A 20671-nucleotide genomic window follows, 5' to 3' on the forward strand; every position below is an offset into this window, starting at 1 on the left:
GGGTACGTAAGCCTCTTCAGCAATGTTTAGACTATTACGTGACAGTAAAGCTAGTAGTAATTAGAGATTTTTTTTTCTTGTTGATTGTCGGATCCGATTCAAATCCCCTCATGGACATGTGACTCCGGTTCACTGCTGTGAGTGGATTCAAACCTAAGAAATGATAAAGACCAGAGATCAGAGAGAGAGGCACAGAAAGAGAGGATGGCAGACAGGATGAGGGATGGATGAGCACAATGTATTCCAAGAGCTCCAGAGAAAAAACATGTTAATCCCTCCTGTGCCAGTGAAGGACGCAGGACGAGGCGGCTGGTTAGTGTCACAGCTCACTGCTGCTGGAGATGCTCAGGCCTAAAATGCATCAACACGGCCCTTACAACACACTGCTGCTCGTCTTTTGTCAGTATGCAGAGGTGGGAAGTAACTAAGTACATTACTTAAATACTAGTATAGTTTGAAGTAGTGGTACTTTGAGAAATGTTAGACTTGAGAGTGAAACATTGTGCTTTTTACTCCATTTATCGGATGACTGGAGTTACTTTACAGATCTGAGTTTACATTTGGCATGAGGTAATGTCACAAAGTATTGCTGATGCCAGGTAGACATCTTGTATCACGAGAAATTAACAGTTTTTAAATAACTTCTAAAAGCTATTTTCAAAACACCTTTAGAAGTTCTTTAAAACAAATTCAGAAGAATTACAGTGCAAGACTTTCTCTGTTTTCTTTCCTGTCTTTAATTTCCCTCATTCATTCCTCAACTGATGTACAAGTATAAAAAAGGAAACTCTAGTCGTGCTTAAAATGACTTACAATACTTCTGAGTACATTTTGCTGCTAATTCTTGTACTGCAAACTTGTAAATATTTTTTTTTTTCGCTGTTGCTTTTCTGTTATTACTCAGTTAAAGCAGTGGTATGTTGTAAGGATTTGTCCTGGATATACTAGTAGTGTTGGAAAAATTAAGTAAAAGCAGTAATACCACACAATAAAAATACTCCATTACAAATAAAAGTCCTGCACTTATAATTTTATTCAAATAGAATTACAAAAGTAAAGGTAGTCAGTAGGTGTCATAATGGCTTCTGTCAGTGTTATATTCTATTCATGATTTGTTATTCCTGATGGAAGCAGCATTTTAGTGTTGTAGCTGGAGGAGGTGCAGCCAGGTTTAATCTATAACAATTCATCATTTTATTAGGTCATTCAATCTTTTGTATGTAACATCTTGATATGTGAAGTAACTAACTAGAGCTGTCAAGTAAATGTAGTGGAGTAAAAAGTACAATATTTACCTCTGAAATGTAGTGAAGTAGTAGTATTAAGTAGCATAAAATGGAAATAGGTCAGTAAAGGATTTCAAAACTGTGCAGAAAGTACAGCAGTTTTTTTTTTTTTTTTTTTTGCGTTTGATATAAATAAAACTGACTTGACTTAATCTAATCTCATTTTAAAACTTGTTAAAATATTTGGTCCTCAAAAATGAGAAACTATTTCTTTGACAAGTGACACAGCAGGATTCTGATTGTCCACTGACATTTTATTGAAAAAGAACAATATAATATCATGTACAACAACAATAATAATAATAATATTAATACAAAAATCTGTACATTCCATGGTTTTGCAGTACATTTGGAAGACTGATACAAAATAACTGCAACAGGGAGGGAGGTATTTACACATGTAGGATCCATGGAGCCAACTGGCTTCTGTCGCTGTGTTTAAAAAAAAAAAAAAAAAAAATGCAGGATATAAATTTGTATTGATGCAAACTCTTGTGCAGTACACCTTCATATGCAGGGGTTACAGTACATTTGGCTTTGAGCTACGCTTTTTAAAATCTGACATTAAGTAAAACGAAACAACAGAGAATTAAAACTCAAGTATTGTTAAAAATGAAGTAGGCTGATCTCTAGCCTGCATACAGCAAAAAGGGAAAGTGGCTTTGAGAATGTTTTACTAGGAGATTTGATATTTTTGCATGGAAAATTACACTTTTTTTTTTTTTTCAATCTCCATTCATAACACTGTATCAGATTCAGACATTAGAAAGGAGATGTAGATTTCTTTGCAGAGAAGGTATTTCATCACATACAAATCCAAATTATATTTTAAAACCTTTTTAAGGTAGATTTGGCTTTAAAAACAACAACAACAAAAAAAAAAAACTACTTTTTGGTTCAAGCTGACACCCCAAAATCCTCCAGACATCAGTAGGCCACTATCCAAATTACTGTTTTAATTCGGCAAACACCAGAGAACTTGTTTACTGTCCTTTTTTTGACTTTCCACATTAAGGCTCGATGAAGTGGCTCAAGATAAGGATGATCAACAAAAATTAAAAACTGTACATACGTTCTTGAAAAACAAACCTTATTAAAACTCCCTAAACGTTCTACTTCTCTGTACCAAATCTAATCAGGTGTTGTTTTTAAGAAACACGTAACTATGATAATAATACTCTTTGGCATTTTTATCAACCGTGGAGAAAAAAAGAAAAGAAGAAGAAGCAACATCATAGCAGCACTTTTAAGAACATTCAGATTCTCATATTACCCCGGTCTCAGTTTAAATTAATGATTTCTGTCAGGTTGATGCCATTAATACTACCCTGCTCTATCTCTTGACATGAGCAGGCATGTTTCTATAAGTCTGACCAGCAATGAACAGTTTCGCAGATCAATGACTGCAAAGGATAAAGCAGTAAATCAGAAATTCAGTGCTGTATAGTCAGAGGAAATTCCTAAAGTTCGACCTTTCTTGTATACAGAAAGTTTTTGGTGCAATTTATTTAGACTTCTGTGATGTCTGCTATGAGACCAGCTCATGAACAAATACTCTACTTGTACCTTCTTTGTTCCAGACATCTACTTTTTGTGTCCTCTTTGGTTCTGAAAGCAGAGTCAAAATGAAAGTCTCTTTAAGGGCTTTGTGTTTAACTTCCACTGTTTTCTAGCAGCACTTGAGAATATATTCTATAAAAATATAAAATCCACCTTTCTGAAAGCATCGTGTTCTTGCTGGACAGAGAAACTGAGACATGCCTGCAATTTTTCAAGTCATCTCAACAACCTTCCTCTGTGTCATCTTGCAGTCATCAGACACTGAGCACACATTCATGGGGACTTCATGGAGAATGCATCCTGCAATATGCACGTGGTTCATAGTGCTGTGTTTTGTCATACTGTATGTAGTCAATATTCAGACTGTTACATACAAAGTCCTAAACCTTGCCGCTTCCCACAGCAGTACCGTTCGGCTTGTCCTCTACCTAAGGCCCAGCTCGGCTTGTTGTGCCTTTTGGAGCAGAGAGGTGATTTTTAAAAAAAAAAAAAAATCTCTCAAGTGAGGTTTGAAGTCTCAACAGTCATATTTCTGATTCTCGTCTCAGAGGCCGGGGCTCTAGTGGCACCGTGGCTTGGCTGTGTTCAGTCTCTGAGATGTTGTCAGTTTGAGTGCCGTCGGGCCCAACGCTGCCTCCGTTCCCCTCGTCCGTGTCTTCTTTGTTCTCCAGCGCCATCTCGTTTTCGTAGCAGAAGGAGTTGGAGTTTGAGAGAATGTATTTTTTCTCTGCGAGGTCTCTGGCACTGCACAGAGGGGTGCTCGGCACCTCGTATGTCTTATGGAAGCGGGAGTAGTCCACCTTGTAGTAGTTCTTCTCCTCGAAGAGCACGGGCTCGAACCGGTGGCCCCAGAGGATCTCGCTGGCGACATAAGAGCTGCGGCACTGCGTGGTCATGGCTGTTGCCTCAACCATGCCCTCCAGGATGACCACGATTTCAAACTCTGAGTTCTCCAGGTCCTGTTTGCTCATGTTGTAGAAGGGGCTGTCTTCGTCAATCTCGTGGACGATGGTGATTGGGGAGACCAGGAAGATGCGGTCAACTCCGCTGTCAAAACCCACATCTATGTCCATCTGGTCAAGGGGGATGTACTCCCCTTCTGCCGTCGTTCGGGATTTCAGAAGTTGTGCCCGCACATGCGCTTCTACCAGGTGGCTCTTCCTTAAATTGCCCACACGCCACATCAGGCAGAGCTTGTTGTCTCTCATGGCCACTGTGGCATTATGGCTGAAAACCAAAGTTTCATTTCTCTTCTTGGGCTTTGCCATTTTTGCCATCACGGCACCAATGATGAAAGCATCAATAATGCAGCCAACAATGCTTTGGAAAACCACCATGAAGACAGCAACAGGGCACTCGTCTGTCACGTATCTATAGCCGTAACCAATAGTTGTTTGAGTCTCAATGGAGAACAGGAAGGCAGCGGTGAAGCTGCTAACGTTGGAGACGCACCTCTGGGTGCCATTTTCTAAGTCCCCGTGGAAGATGGCTACCAGCCAGAAGACACAGCCAAAGAACAGCCACGATAGGAGAAAGGCGAGGCAGAAGATGATGAACATCCACCTCCAGCGGATGTCGACGCACGTAGTGAAGATGTCAGCTAAGTAGCGCTGACCTTTCTCACTCACGTTGATGAACTGCACGTTGCAGTGGCCGTCTTTCTTTACGAATCTGCTCTGTGGCTGGTGCCTCGTGTGCACCTTGCTCTTGCCGTTGCCATAGCCGTTGGGTACTGCCATAGTGGCAAGCTTCATGCCGTCCTCCTCTGATGACACAATGCTATAGCGGCTGGCTCGCACGCTTCCCATCACCTCAGTCTGGGAGGGCTGTGCTGCTTCTGCTTTGGAAAACAGTCTAAGTTTCTGGAAAAAGCGTTGGAGAAACAGTTTTGAAACACTTTTGGGGGACCAACTCAGAGACGAAATGGTGACAAAATGAGGCGGGCTGAAGGACGCCTCTTCAGCCTCACTGGCCCCTAGATGGAGTGCAACAAGAGGAGGATGAAGCAGTCACTCCTCTTTCATCATCTGACTGGACCTCATCAAGTTCATCTGCTACAAGAAAACAGAAACAGAGGACGCCTGTTAGAGAAACCAGTTCCAAATAAATCAGATGAAGTTTATCAACTCATGGTAAGGGCTATTAATAACAATATCATCAAGGAAGAGTGGTTCAACATTTGAGCAGTTACTTGTTGAACATAAGCTATCCATAACATGTCATAACTGGTAACTTCATCACTGTTGAGGCAGACGTGCGTGCAGCCTGAGAAAAACCATCAAAAACTTTATACCCTGTGTCAGAAAAGCTCGTCTCCCTGTGCCAACAATATTTCATCCAGTTATGACAAACAACAACAGTGATATTTAACCCTGATATCTAAGATTTCAACTTTCACTGAGAGAGGCCACACAGTAATTGCACTCAGGTCCCGTTATTGGTCATTTACAAAGTTGACTTGTTTTTCTTGGCTGCCCTACACTGACCTGATCATTTCTTGCTGGATTGTGGGTTACAGCATTTCTGCGGGATCCCATGGACTGATGGTTTTGCACTACCAATAGATTTTGTTAAAAACTTAAACTGAAAAAGTTCAGATATGCAGATCGTTTTTTATTTCCGTCGTCTTTGAAATAATATACTGCAGAAACTGAAAATGCGCCATAAGTTATTTGAATTGAACCAAGGTAACATCCAGTCAGGATTTCAAGCTGGACCGTTTATCATATTACTTGCAAACGTCTGTCTTATTGCTCAGTGGTGCATTATTAATGCACATTTTCACATGTAATGCCTTCCTAAAATCAAGAAATATGTAAGATATTATGCGTGTGCAACTTTGATTTTTAAGTAAATTAAACAGCATCCACCTTCTGTAAACTTTAGAATCTCTCAATTTTTTTTTTTTAATGTTAGGTTTCATCACTGATCTGCATGAACAACTGCAATTTTTCTGTCAACTTTCGTCTTCGCAGAACCGATGCAGGTCACAGATGACAGTTTACTGTCAGTCATGTAGCTTTAGTGCACTTCATCTGTTATTTAAAGAAGCTTGGGTGAGCTTTGTCTTTGGCTGCGCAAGAGATGCACAGCTTGTTGACTATCATCATAGGGCCCTTTTGGGATTTCTTCTCTCTGCTGCAATAATGGCTGTCCTGTGAGGATTCTGCCAGTGCAACTAAAACACCACTCATTAGTTTTGGCTGCCCTGGCAACAAAGTCTAATTTGACCTGCTTGGAGTGTTCCCTCTTTATTTTTCTGTAAGGATGAATTTCTCTCTGAGGCATCAGAGTTTTAAGATGAGAAAGAAGCTGGTAGTGAAAACTGGAACTTTTTTCAGGGGTAGAGGGTCATACACTATCACACACACAAAATAAATGTGGAAATATATATGATGTGACCACAGCTGCAAGTGAAAGTCATACTCTAGTTTCACACATGCAAAAAGTAAAACTGGCTGATGCAATTTATAAGGCTTTTACATAAATACCACATAAAAGGGCACATTTGTTTTAAATTCCTCCAGCATATCATCCAAGTAGCATCCAATGCACATGCACTGTTCCTAATTACAGAGGAAGCTGTAATGTTAAGCCATGTGTAACTTTCCTCAGATGATGCCTGATATGTAAACATTTCAATAAGCGTTGTATTGGGTTTTTGCCCTTTTCCTCAAAATTAATAACATGAAGCCAAATTGTTTTCAAAGTGAGCAGACGAGTGGACAAAATTTCCTAAATAAATACAATAATAATGATGGTGATGAATATGATTAGTATTATTAGTATACTCATATAGTCCTGTGCTTTTAAGCAGTGTTATTAAACAGTATCTGACTGTAAGGAGACAGACGGAGCTGCCCTCAGAATGCACCAAATGCCAGCGACAAATGTTAACAGGTGCGGGGAAAAAAGGAACTGACTTCTGATGCAATCATCCACACACACACAGACACACAGACACACACACACACACACACACACACCCCTCAGACTGAGACACACATGCACGGTTCATTTCCAACTCAGGCCATCAGAAGTTAGAGCTTATCACAGAGTCCTAAAATACGAAGCCAGACGAAATTTGACCGGATAAAGTGAAAGTTTTGGCGGGTCATCAGACAGTTGTGGCAGCAGAAGTGGTGCGTAAAAGCCAAGAAGTCGGCGCGTATGGAGAACAGAGTTCAGACCATCAGAACTTAATATGAGCGGTTGGTTGCCAAAAGATAACAGCTCTGACATGCCTACAGTACTTATTAAACGCATCGCATTTCTATGAAAGCACAAGAGGACTAGATCTATGGGAAGAAAAAGGCTCAAACTCATTTTAACTCTACCTGTCGCTCATTTGTAGACCGGTTGGAAGCAGCTTGGTGAAATATAATCCAGACGGTTTTTGGCCCCCGCTACTCTACGGCGTCGTTTCCGCGCGCTTATTTAACAAACAGGATTAAGCCTGAAACTTCCCTCATGTCTCCGGAGGACCGGTCTCGATAATGTGCTTCGCAGCGAGTTCCCCCAAAGCGTTTTAAACAGAACGCACCGGCACGGCCCGCCCCCAGCTCTGCGCCCGGCCAATGGAGACAGGCGGGGAGAGCAGACCGTGAAACGGGCGCAATCGCACTGTGTTTTCGTGTGTTTTAACGATGCGACTGATGTGCGAACAGAGCACAACATGGAAATAATGGAGAGCAGTTTGACACTAATTGGCCGGTGACATTATAAATCTTAGGGCTCAGATAAAACGGGAGGAGGGGAAAAAACTGAAATCTAAACAAAAATAAATCAAATAAAAGAGTGAGAAACACCTAAATCTGGACAACATTAGTAGTAGTTAATAGTCTTTTAATAAATGTAGAGATGAAAAATGAATGAATTTAGGTGCTCCGGCTCTACAAAAAGTTCAAATCACCGGGAAGTTTCACAATAAGGAATCTGATCAGCTACAACTTTAAACACCTGTGACATGAAATTTAAAAAAATACATATATATATATGTGTGTGTGTGTGTGTGTGTGTATACATAAACATGCTTGTTTTGTTTATTCCCCTGAGTCCCGTGTCCAAACCACAATTTATCTTTGCACTGCAGAGGAATTGATATGTTGCAAAAAATGTGACTTCTCTGCCTGTTCCCACCTGCTGTTGACAATGTGCATGACCCTCATTTTTTGTGATACCCGTTGTTTTTATAGATCTTATTTTTTAATGTGGGTATGGAAAATGTGTTCTGTTGGAAAGAATGACTCACTCAATAAAGGCCTACATGCCTGTATTATGATATGACTGTCTTTCTCCACTGAGCTATCAAGTTGCTTCGGATGTTTAGACTATGCATCTGTTGCCCTATAATTTTAGGTCAGGCTGTAGCCGCGTTGTCTTAGCTCCATTGACGAAATCATTCTTCCTGCTTACTAATTCATGATAAACATTAACCCACGACTGCGTGTTTTTCAGAAAGGCTTTTGAGCTGCTGATTTTTTTTTTTCCTTGTGAGTCTTATTTTTAGTTGTAGTTATTTATAGCAGCACATATATTTAGCCCAGACCACCTGTGTCAGTGAACTGTGCGCGTTGTGTGTGTTTGCTTTCCATGCCCAATTTCCAGCAATAAAGAGAGTGATGCATTCAGTAGCCCAGTGCTGCGTGTGGACCACAAGGTGGAGAACTGGAGACTGGAATTAACCAGTGATTGTCTCCCACACACAGACCTCTGTCATGTGAGCAAGCAGCAAATAGCAGCATAAGACGGAGGAGGAGGAGGAGGAGGAGGACACTGAATATGAACTTTTTATGCAAATTATGTTACTGCAGCAACAGCATCTAGAGGAGTAGGATCAAAAATTACAATACATAATAGAATACTGAAAGTAATAACAAAGAATATGTCATTATTTAAACGTGCAATAAGTAAGCGCTTTGTACTTTTTTCGCACAAATAACTCTATTATGAGGCTGTTAGACGGGCAAAGGAGTGTGGATCTTCAATTTCCAGTGGTGGGAGAAGTACTCAGATCTTTTGCTTTAGTAAAAGTAGTAATACCACGATGTAGAAATACTGTTACAAGTTAAAGTCCTGCATTCAAAATTTTACACAAGTACAAAAGTATTAGCTTTATTAGCTATATTTAAAGTACCAAAAGGAAAAGTACTCATTATGCAGAATGGTCCATTACAGAATAAAGTATATTATTGGGTTATAATCATTGATGCACTAATGTATACAGCACTTTAATGTTGCATCTGGTAAATGTTGGGATTTTAATTTAAATAATGCTGGGTAACTTATGAATTCCAATAAAGTCTTAACTTATAATAATACATTTACTTCACATGTTGATTATGCTTGTATTATTAACATGAATGTGCAAAGGAACCAAAATTATCAAATATAGGGGAGTAAAAGTTACAATATTTCCTGCTGAATTAATGACGTAGAACTGTAAAGTACCATAAAATGGGAGCACTGAAAGTACAAGTACCTCAAAGAAGTAGTAGCTAAGTACATTACCTGAACAAGTGTACCAAATTACTTTCCACCACAGTCTGTTTTGGAAAAGTCCTCCAGCCTAAACCACTAGTTATGTTGTTTGTCGTTGCCTCGCAAAAAGACCCATGACAGCTTTGCAGAAGCTTGACACGCTTGAGGGCTCATAAACTTCTGCAAATGGCTTGTATTATCACTGCAGTGGAAAGAATTAAATTGACAGTACTGACTTTAAATGAGTGCGTCGTATCGCCCCTCCATATCTGACCGAACTGTTCAGGTGGACTCCACCAACGACAAATAAAGAAATAGTTTGACATTTTGGGAAATATGCTTATTTGCTGTTTATTGGCTCGCAGCAGTTGCCATGTAGCCAGTGGAGACTCTGGGAAGTTAGAGGCCCGGTCAAGTAATAGTTTCACGTATAACGACACATAAAATGGTGAATTATCATTTTCAGACTTTGATTTTTGTACGGCTTAAACGAGATATCTGTTAATCAGTGATCTCTAGAGGTGCTGGTAGGCAGATTTTGTTATCACTGGACAGATCTAAGCTAGCTGCCCCCCCCCCCCCTTTCCAGTGTTTGTGCAAAGCTAAGTTAACTGACTGCTGGCTATAGCTTCATATTCAACAGATGAACATGAGAGCGGTATTGATCTTCTCATCTAACTCTCTGAATTGAGGAGTGTTTCCTGATCTGGTGCCCCCATCACCTGGAAAGCACTATGTTTAATTCAGTAAAGTCTATCTAGCTATTCTTTAGAGCATTTTCTGGTCTGGCAAATATATGGTTAAGGTTTTGTGAAGTTTAGGCAACTGAAACGAATTTATTAAAGGTAACCTGTGGAGTTTTTGACCTCTTGTAGCACTATGGAGTTCTTCATTCATGAGTGGGGTCCCTATTTTGTTTGCCTCATGCACGTGCTCAGTTTTGGAGACTGGTTGCGTGAGTGACGAGCAGCAGTGTGAAATTAATCAAAATTTGAATTTAATTTTCATGTGGATAAAATGATTATCTCTAATTATCTCTGGGTTTTATTCTAATGCAGTTTCTTTTTTTGTCTGTTATTTAAATTCAGTTACTTGCAGTAGTTCATGACAAAATGGCAAAGATGTACAAAGATGCCCTTATCTATTGTCCCAATGTGGGGAAAAAAGGACTCCTTTTTAAATGCGTAAAAATGTAACTGGGACTGTAGGATTGTCCATATTGACTAGTGTGTACAAATACAAAGAGGGTTTGAAGTATTTATACCAATACAACACCTTGAACTAAAGTTTGACTGGGAGGCAGTTATGGGCTGAACTGTAAACTACTTATTAATACGTCATCACCGAGTTCGATCACAAGGCAGGAGAGGTCAGTCAGACCTGGAAAACCCAAACATGGGTGCACCGGGAGCATTTGCTGGAATAGACTGGTCACTAAACTGACAGCTCGACTTGTGTGGCTATGCTGGTTACTAGAAAGGAGGCTGGGTTTTTAAAAGTCCTGTTGTAGTCAGCTCTACTGTCATGTGTCAACCTCGTAACTGTTGACTTACCTCTTCCTGCAGGTGTTGTGGAGCTGTATTTGAGCTGTGATTAGTTGCTCTTGATGCAAACCTTAAAGGTTTCCCACTGGCAGGCCAGAAGGATTGGAGATTTTATTGTAAAGCAGCTTCTGAAAAACCAATCAATTTGTCACTGCATCAGCGATGCTTTAATACCTTTTTATACCTACAGTTATGCATATACTGTATATAATATACTTTTACTAGTTAATGTCATCTCTCTAATTTATTTAGTTTCTTTGTGTTTTCTTTTACTGCGTCTGTTTTTGTATCTCTTAGCCTGGTTCTGTGGCACGGTACCATTTTATAACAATCATTCTACACACATTTAGTTCTTTTTTTTTTTTGAATTGAAGAGAAGTAAATACAACCCCTGAAGCATACAGATATTTAATACATAAAGCACTGTTAGAAAAAAAAAGTAAACAGTAATTGTGGCATCTACAAGAATTTGGGCCCCTACTAAGTCAGCATTTACCAACTCCCCCTTTGGCGAGACTTTCCTCCTGTAAAGAAATAGCCCATAGGTCGTCCCTTATTACGGCCCATACTTACGTTTTAGTGTTAGGTGACCTCTAGTGGCCATAGTAATTATGACAGGAGCAAAGGAGGAAGTTAGGTGACGTAGTATAAAGAGCATCAAAGTCTGCATTAGGAGGAGGTCAGGGTGGATGGATTGATGGACTAAACAAAGGACTTCGACACAGGAGACTGCTGTTTGTTTTTCCAGTATCAAACTGACGTTGAATCTTTTATCCATGACCATTCTAAATGCGTATTTATTATCACAACCATGATGAAAAAGGTCTTCTAACCTTAAGGAACCAATAATTTTAACCCAAACCATGATCTTTTCCTAAACCTAACCAAGTAGTTTTTGCACCTAAAGCGAACCAAACTGTTCCACAACCTTAATCTTATTGTTATCATGACAACAAAAGCCCAGTACACCTGCTGCTGGTAGGCTCCTATGGGTCGTGTCCAAGGGTAGGGACAAACAACCTATATGGTCGTTTTGGTGGGAGAACTTGTTGCCTTATGTTGATATTTGGAAGATATCACAGCTTTCAAACACTTTTTGTAACAACTAGGAGTCTTTTGAGTCTTGACTTATGATTTATGATTTTCACCCACTCTTCTTGCAGATCACTTCAACTTTGGAGATGTGTTTAGGCTGTCTTGCACACACAGCATGTTTCAAGATCTACCCACAGATTTTCAGTGGTGTTCAGGTCAGGGGGACTGTGGGGGCCATTCCAAAAAGCTTCAGCTTGTGTTTCTTGAGTAGTTCATGTTAGATTTTGAGGTCTGCTTTGAATCATTGTCCTGTTGTAGAAGCCAGCCTCTTTTCACTTTCTTGACTGACTGCAGGACATTTGTATCCAGAATTTGCTGATATTCAGTGTAATTGATTGTTTTTTCTGTTAGTGAAGTGTTTTCTGTGCCACTGGCTGACATGCAACCCCAAAGAATAATATTTCCACCCCTAAACTTAACAGTTGCCAAAGGGGTGGTTACACTGTTAGATGTTAAGCTGTAGGTAAAGGCATGTCATCAAGGTAAACAGCACCTTTACCTTGCCATGCTTTACTATGGAAAACCACTTGTCCAGTGTCGGTACAAGGACACGGTTGCTCATAGTCTTTTTGGCACAATTATCCCCTCCCAATAACTACCTCTACTGAAAAAAGCATTATGAGGTCTGTGTGCAGGGTGATCGGCTGTAGTCTGTAACAGGGTCAGAAGCCGGGTGAACCTCAAACTCGAGCTGCCAAGTTAATTGATGAACGGATAAAAATCACATTAAATCAACACTGTCGTGATCTTGTGCCTGACCGGTGGTTCAATAACATCACAAGCTTTGGAGTGATCTGTTGTGGCTAGATAAAAAGAATACGTGTTTTTAATAGGATTACACAGTGATACAAATCAAAGCAACACAGCAACATGTTACAAAGCAGTCTCTGGTTACTTTTGTCTCTCTGGTTACTTGACATCAAAGTGACCTTCCTGATCAGAGCTTTTGTTCTCAGACAAGAACCATGATCCATCTCAGACAGTTGCACGATTATTAGAGGAAGTGAAAAAGCAAACCAGATATTTAAACATCACTTGATTGAAATTGTCGACGCTGTGTTGTCTTATATTGCAATTTTGTTTTAATATTTTATAAAATCTGCTAAATGATACTGTAACAACAAAATTAGAAACACATTTGGTCAGTCTGTTGCAACAGATCCTCCAATTCTTGTATTCAGAAAATATTTGAGGATATAAAATATTATTTGTCCTTTACAAAAGTATAAGACAATAAACAGTCACATCACAGATACTTTCACTTATTTTTGTGTGAGATGCTTCAATGAACTGGTTTTTGACTTTCTGCTAATTACTAAAAAAATGTAATTCCACCACCACCAACTTAAAGAAAACTTAACATTTTCCATGTGTTTGATTATAAACTCTGATGACTTTACTCATAATAAGGGACATTTCTGTCACCCATATGACTTCTGGTTATTTACTATCAGCAGAGACTTGACTTTACATTAAAACACCTGACCTGATAGTGAATCAAAGTCATGTAGGACATGAAGAATAAAACACACATAAGTAACATACACACTAAAGTTTCGGTCCACTTGTATTTTCCTTGCACATCATTTCTTTTCATACTTTATAAAGAATATAAAAACAGTTGACTAAACAATCTCAACACATCATCCATTTACTAACTGTTCTGGAGCTTTTGATTGTGTCACATGATCTTCCTTGCCCATTTGTCATTGGAATTGTAGATGTTCAAATTTCCATTTTCCTGAGCATTTTGAGAAGTTTTCATCCATGTTGTCTTAAACGTTGAGATTAAAAGTTCATTCCTGACCTTGGAAACAGCAGCTGAAAATACAGTCTCACCATAAGTTCCCTATAAAGTATAAAAACAAAAATGTTTACCCATTTTAAATATGACTCTTGTCATTCGTTGTCTTCAACGGAGTCTACAATAACCTCAGTCTGAATGCAATAAGCCTATGAAGACTTAATTTATTAAACAATTTTACATTTCAAACAACAAGCCTCTCTACATTATAGGTTTTGTATTCTATGTTATAGCTTTTAAAAGTTAAAAGTAACACTCACCTAATATCTGCGTATATTCTGTGTATCAAATACTCATCCCCTATTGGCTTAAAAGGTGGCTGTAAAAAGTTAGTTTCAGCTGCTGTGGTCAGCTTTAATACATACTAATTACAGTGGATTCCATTTTTAAAATGGGGGGAAAAAGTATCAAAATGTCCTCAAAAACTTCTCTAAATATTCTTGGAGCATAATCCACTTCTTCTGGTTCCAACTTGGTAATAACAGATTTATTAAGCTCTCTGGCCAATAAATCCCTTAACGAATCTTTCATTCATGATCTCAGATGGCCTCTTTTACCCTTCTCCAGCATTTGCAAAGAAAAAAAAAATGATGACAAACACGTGCTAACTAGTGATGCGGTTGTTAACAAGACTGACTAAACATACCGGACTGCCTTAACTTAACTGTTTCGAACTGTCACACACTTCAATAAAGTCAATGAAAAACCTTGTTCGACTTGTAATATTTTGGGGAGGGAACCAATGACAGAGGGGAACAACAAGTACCTTGCTTAAAGGTGCTATATGTACATTTTTGCTATCACTACATAGCCAATGTAAGCATTAACATCTTTTTACCTACCAGTCTAGAAGAAATTACGGGAGTTCAGCATCAAACTTCATCCCTTTACTCGCCAAGGGTTATCTCCAGAGGTGGAAAGCAATTCCAATGTTAACTCTCGTTTTGCTTCTATGTCTATAACTTCTTCTCTTCTACTGAAGTTGCCGTGCTAACAGCTAGCCCAGGACCATCGGGTCTTGTAATACTACTTTGTGAAAGCGAGTCACCCTAGCGTCCAGTCTGCCCTTAACATGAGGCTAAAGAAGTAGCACTGCCCAAAGGGTGTATTATAACCTCATGTCTTGTAAACGCAACAATGGCTGAAGCTCTTGGTTAGTAAACAGTTGTTAATGCTAACATTCGCTATGTAACGATAGCAAAAACTTACATATTGCCCTTTTTAAATATCTATATACCGTCCGCCATGTTAGACTCAGAACTTGTGGCATTTATCATAACATGAGGACGAGTGCTTGGCCTCAGCTTGTCATAATCAGTGGCATCCTCAATATTTCTCTTTAACAGTGGTTTCTTTGAAACAAACGGAAAATTAGCACAATGTGCTTTGGAATGGCCACTGCAATTATCATGGCTCCTCTTTATACCTCTGTACCCGTGAGGTCATTTGGCAGAGTCAGAGTGTGCTGATGTTGACTCTCTGCCTGAGATGTTGAAACAGTCGGTTCAGGGTGGCTGTCACTCACAAGTTCCACTGTTACTGTTGGAGGTTTCAGAAGTTTTTCTTGATGATTTTGCCGTTGTGACCTTGGAGAGGACTTTGGGGAAGATCTGGGTGTATGTCGTGGGGAATGTCTGGGAGAGGGCCGCAGCTGTTTCTTATGTTCGTACTCCTCAGCGCTGACCTCAGGCACCAGCACCTTAGCAGTGTGATTGAACAAGGCGTAATCCACCCTGTAGTACCTCCTGCTGACCCTGATCATCTCTTGGAAGAGCTGACCCCAGAGGATTTCAGCTGAACTGTACGAGGTGCGGGTCTGATGCAGCATACCTGTGGAATCATCCGTGTAGGTAAATGAAACCACCAGCTCAAAGTCTGCTTTACGCAGATCTACCAAATTCATCTTGTACAGCGGGCTGCCGGGTTCAATCCTGTGGAAGATGGTGGTGGGTGTGACCAGGGTGATGTCCCTCTGCTGGATGACAAGGTCTTCGTAGATCACATCCACTTTCCCTGTGGCATGCACTATGGAGCGGACTATCTGAGCGCAAGCTGTCCCCTCCACCAGGTGGTGCCTGCGGAAGTCGCCGACTCGCCAGGAAAGACACAGGTAACCATTGCGAAGATTGATGACTGCGCAGTTGCTGAAGCCCACCGTTTGTGCTCTCTTTCTGGCCGAGGCCATTTTGGCGACAACAATGCCGATGACAAAGGTGTCGATGAAGCAGCTGATGACATCTTGTATAGTGACGAGGATGATGGCAATCAGGCAGTTCTCAGACATTCCTCTGAAGCCGTAGCCGATGGTGGTTTGAGTTTCGAGTGAGAAGAGGAAAGCAGCTGTGAAACTGCGCACCTCGTACACACAGGGGTCGTTTGTGTCGTCTTTCACGTCACCATGAGCAAGAGCGATGACCCAGAAGAGGATGCCAAAGAAGAGCCAAGACAGGATGTAAGAGAGGGCAAAGATCAGGAACATCACCCTCCATCTTATTTCAACCAATGTGGTGAAGATGTCGGTCACAAACAGCAACCACTCCTCAGGAACATGGCGGAACACGACGTTACAGTTGCCTTCTTTAGTTACGTAGCGATATTTCTTAGGTCGAGGTCCATTTTCAGCCTTCACACTGATGTCATCGGTGGGGTTCACAGATTTATAATGTTTGTGCATCTTCCAGAGTCTGTAGGGAAGACATTTAACAATATTTAGTCATTTTATTCATCACAATGTTATGATAAATATCAGGCATTATCAACACATTGATTTTGAACCATTACATTAAAACCATTGTGTAGAATTTTATCTGACTGTAGCAGAATTGAGTCATCAAAAAATGACTATACATAATGGCTTTAAATAGCAATGACAAAATTACCAGTACAGACCAGCAACTACTCAGTAAACTCTCACATTGCTCTGTTTAGTAGCAGGAACTTTTATTTCAGTAATTTTAGGTTTGGTAAGTTTGATGGAGGTATAGAAACCACTACAATGGAACCATCAAAAATTCTGTCTATGTGCATTAGGCCGAGACTGTTTTGGATGTTCAGATGTTGTTGTCAATCTTAGGTCCTAGATATCTGGGTTGGTGTCTATCCTGCTGTGTAATAATTGCAATTGACTGCATTTGCCTTGCCACCTAAGTGTAAACCAACCCCTGATGAGAGTCCCAAATCAACACTTGTAAATTTGGACTGAGAGCTTTGTAGTTTGTTTTATTGTAGTTCAACTGACCCAAAACTTTGCCTGAGAGAAGGTCATTAGTAGTGCAGGTCATGACAGCAGGAGCAGACAGGCGACTCTGCCAACGAGACCAAACAGCTACTGAAAGCTGTCTGATCTCTGACCCACATGAGAATGCAGGACTCAACATTTACAACACAAATCTGACACGGAAATCCAGATTTTTTTTGGGTACTCTAATTAGGCTTCTGCACCAATTTACAGGTGAAGTGTAGAAATAATCATTTCATACCTTATTTAGTTCCACATACTTGAAAGCTAAGATTGTAGCTGTTCTGTTATATGCTGAGAGACAGTTTATGTCACAACAAAATGCATATATTGACTACAGGCAGTATGTGAGTTATAGCTCTACTTTATTGACTCTACTACTGATTGACAAAAAGTGTATGTGTTTCCACAGTTGGAAAAGGAAATATGACCAAACAAAAAAGGAGAATTTATTCAAATCCTGTTATATATGAAAATATATTTGCACTGAACAAAAATCAGTTTAATTACGTAATTCTTTGGTGCTACACCTTCTACTCAGATCACCCAGAAGACTCCCAAAGGGCTTTCCCTGTTGTTCTGATACAGAAAACAGACATCCATCTAGACCAGTCTTGCCAATTCCCTTTTTTTTTTTTTTTTCTCCAGCCGCTATTATTTGAGGAAACAATTAACAGTAGAGTCTTCCATCTATCAAAAATATATCACTGGAAATCTCCAGCCTCTTGATCTCCTTTTCCTGCTTTAGCATGTAATATAAATACACAACGAACTGCACTTTGTTGACAAAAAGAACTGTAAGATAGGAATGATACGGGAAAATGTTGTTGTTTTTATTTGCTTTTTTTTCCGTTATGGGTTATACTCGTAATTTCATTAACATGTTTTGTTTCCTACTTTGTCTCCCATTTAGTTTTTTGTCTGTGCTTTGACTGCTCTTGAAGTCTACTTTTTAGGATAGCAGTCTGGGAATGTTTACCATGTATGATTCTCTTTTTCCTTTCACTTTGTACTATGTCAATACATTTAATCATAATGGGTCAGTTGCCTGGAGATACAAAACCCTTTGCAATGTTCCTCACTTAGGCTGCTACTTTTTGTTCTGCTGCTGATGTGCCACTTTATACCACTGATTTTCTTTTTTTTTTCTTCTTGTACAATAAACCAATAACAACTAAGATGGTGCACATACCTGTACTCTAGAGACTGCTAGCAGTGTTAGAAATATCTCCCTACAAATAATATTTTTCTGGGCAGGGGATGTATTGGAATAAGCCCATTAAAAGCCAATTTTCTACTTTTTATCTCTGTAGGTCTTAAGCTTTAAGTGATTAGAACAGCTAAAATGATTTTAAATGCATCAGATGGTGCAGGTCCAGAAGATGTTTCGCACTTTAATTCTGCCCAAAAAAAAAGCTGTTCAGTTTTGTGTTGTTGGCCCACAGTAGGATGTCTTTTGCCCCAGTAACGTTAAACTCTCTGTAAACTTAGAATAATGTTTCCATGCAAAGGTTTGCTGCTGTCCAAAGCAATGGCCCAAGACCTTCTTTTTCTGGGTGGAGGTCAAAGAACTGTCAGAGGGCCAATAAAGGAAGCGCCACAGGACTGAACTGGTCTAAGTTAGCAGGGGAAAAATGAATGTGGAAACTGGAATAGTGTCATGGTGCGATCACGGGCAGAGGAAGGATCAATCACAGCCAAACCACTGAGAGCATCCTCTACGCCCAAAACAAATGGGGTTTGAATCACCGCTATCTGACTGAGTGAACTGGGCTCCAGTCACAGACTCCACTTTCTCCTGGCTACAGCGAACGTCCCTACTGCCAGAGTGTGGAACTCACTCCATGAGGTCATAGAAATAACGTCCTATTAGCTTCCCATAATCCCTTCCTAAATACCCTGATATGGATGAAAGGAGAAAAACGCAGCATCCTACTGGAAAACGAAGAGACACTGAGTTACTGTAGCATTCATAGGTTATCAGTCTGAAATCAAATCAGCAGCTGCCATGCACATATCATTTACTTCTAGAATAGAAAGTGCAAAGACATGCAGTCATCTGTAATTTCTCAGCAGTAATATCCAGGTGTCTTAAAGTTCACGTCGTGATTTAACTCATTGCTGCTTTTTCCTGCCGCTTTTCTCTGCTCTACTTTAAATGGTTGTGTAAAGTTCAATCTCAGTTATTTAAGAACTAGAGCTGCAACAATAAGTCGAATGACAGAAAATTAGCTGGCAGCTATTTTCATTATTTATCAAATGTTTAAGTCATTTTTAGTTTCAATGTTAGCGTCGTGGCTCAAGGGATGGCACTGTAGGTTGGTCAGTGGGACCACCACTTTGGTCCAGACTGAAATATCTCAACAACTACTGGATGGCTTGTTGTGAAATTTGTACTAACATTCATATGCCTAGAGGATGAATCCTAATGACTTTGGTGACATTTTTCATAGTTTTATGACATTTTATAAGCCAAACAATCGATTAATCCAGAAAATAGTCAAAAGATTAATCGATAATGAAAAGAATTGTCGGTTGGATCCGTACTAATCACAGATCGCCAATAGGCCTATTATATATAAAATATGAATATAGAAATATATCAATTTTATCTGATATTATACTTGTAAAATACTAAAATAAAATGCTAAATTTAGTATATCTCACAATTCTGTGATAGACCTACTCTTAATACAGTCGTCCTACTGTGCAGAGGGCTGTAATTTTATCTTCCTGTATTATGCCTTGGATTAACAAGTTCAGTCAGTTAATAAACTTGACCTCAAAATGCACAATTAATCGGCTATTAATTCTATATATTTTAATGTGATGTAACTGTTGTCAGAGTGATTTTGACGATAATAGCATCTGGAGAATCAGGCAATGAAAAGACTTTTAATGGGAACTGAATGTCTGTTGGAAATGAGGAGGAATTTCCACCACATGCAGTCTACTTTATATACTGTATACTACAGTAATATTACAGTTACAGTTGCAGACTGGACAATTTTCTGTCATCATTTCAACAGTATGTGGACATTCCCACCAGACGGTAAAACACTTTGTATCTGCTACAGTAAAACTACTGACACGTTTCATGCCCGTTCCTACCCACCACTCAGACTTGCAGACCATGACATCATCTGTTTACTTACGCTGTACAAATACGAACTTAAACGTCACAAGCCCCAATCCCCCAGAGCCTCATAATGGTTGGAGGATGCCATCACACAACTCCAAGGCTCCCTAGCATGCACTTAGTGGGACATCGTCAATGGAGACTTCAATAACAGGGTCACTCTTATCACGGACTATATCAATTTCTGCATAAATACCATTATGCCAGTCAAAACAAATAAGAACTAGAGGATGCGCTCAGTAGAGCGCAGACCTCCACCAAGGCCAATGTCTGACAACATACACCATTCTTCAGAGGAAAAATTCAAATTCATAGTAAATGAGCCAGATCCGTCCTTAATTTAAAGGATCTTCCCTGGCCCATGCCCCATCCCTCCACCAGGTCGGTGCAAATCAGGTTAGTAGTTTTTGTGTATTCTTGCTGACAAATAAACAAATAAGCAAACAAACCAACCAACAAACAGACACGGGTGATCATATAATCTCCTTAGCGGAGGTAAATATTCCAACTACAAACCCTAGATCA

General features: G+C 39.7%; 3 protein-coding genes across 5 annotated transcripts in view; 1 reads left to right on the forward strand and 2 right to left on the reverse strand.

Annotated features, from left to right (window-relative positions):
• The window catches only part of LOC120794859 (galanin receptor 2a), a 137783-nt gene that overhangs the window by 38153 nt on the left and 78959 nt on the right, over nucleotides 1-20671 (forward strand). The gene's annotated exons all lie outside the window — the stretch shown is intronic.
• Nucleotides 1625-4852, reverse strand: kcnj2a (potassium inwardly rectifying channel subfamily J member 2a). The gene has a single exon (XM_040136255.1). The coding sequence runs from the start codon at nucleotides 4652-4654 to the stop codon at nucleotides 3371-3373; it is 1284 nt and encodes a 427-aa protein (XP_039992189.1). The 5' UTR covers nucleotides 4655-4852; the 3' UTR covers nucleotides 1625-3370.
• kcnj16 (potassium inwardly rectifying channel subfamily J member 16) lies at nucleotides 15190-16443 on the reverse strand. The gene has a single exon (XM_040136248.1). The coding sequence runs from the start codon at nucleotides 16441-16443 to the stop codon at nucleotides 15190-15192; it is 1254 nt and encodes a 417-aa protein (XP_039992182.1).

Source organism: Xiphias gladius, chromosome 9 (genome assembly GCF_016859285.1).
Source record: "Xiphias gladius isolate SHS-SW01 ecotype Sanya breed wild chromosome 9, ASM1685928v1, whole genome shotgun sequence".
NCBI classification, from domain to species: domain Eukaryota; kingdom Metazoa; phylum Chordata; class Actinopteri; order Istiophoriformes; family Xiphiidae; genus Xiphias; species Xiphias gladius.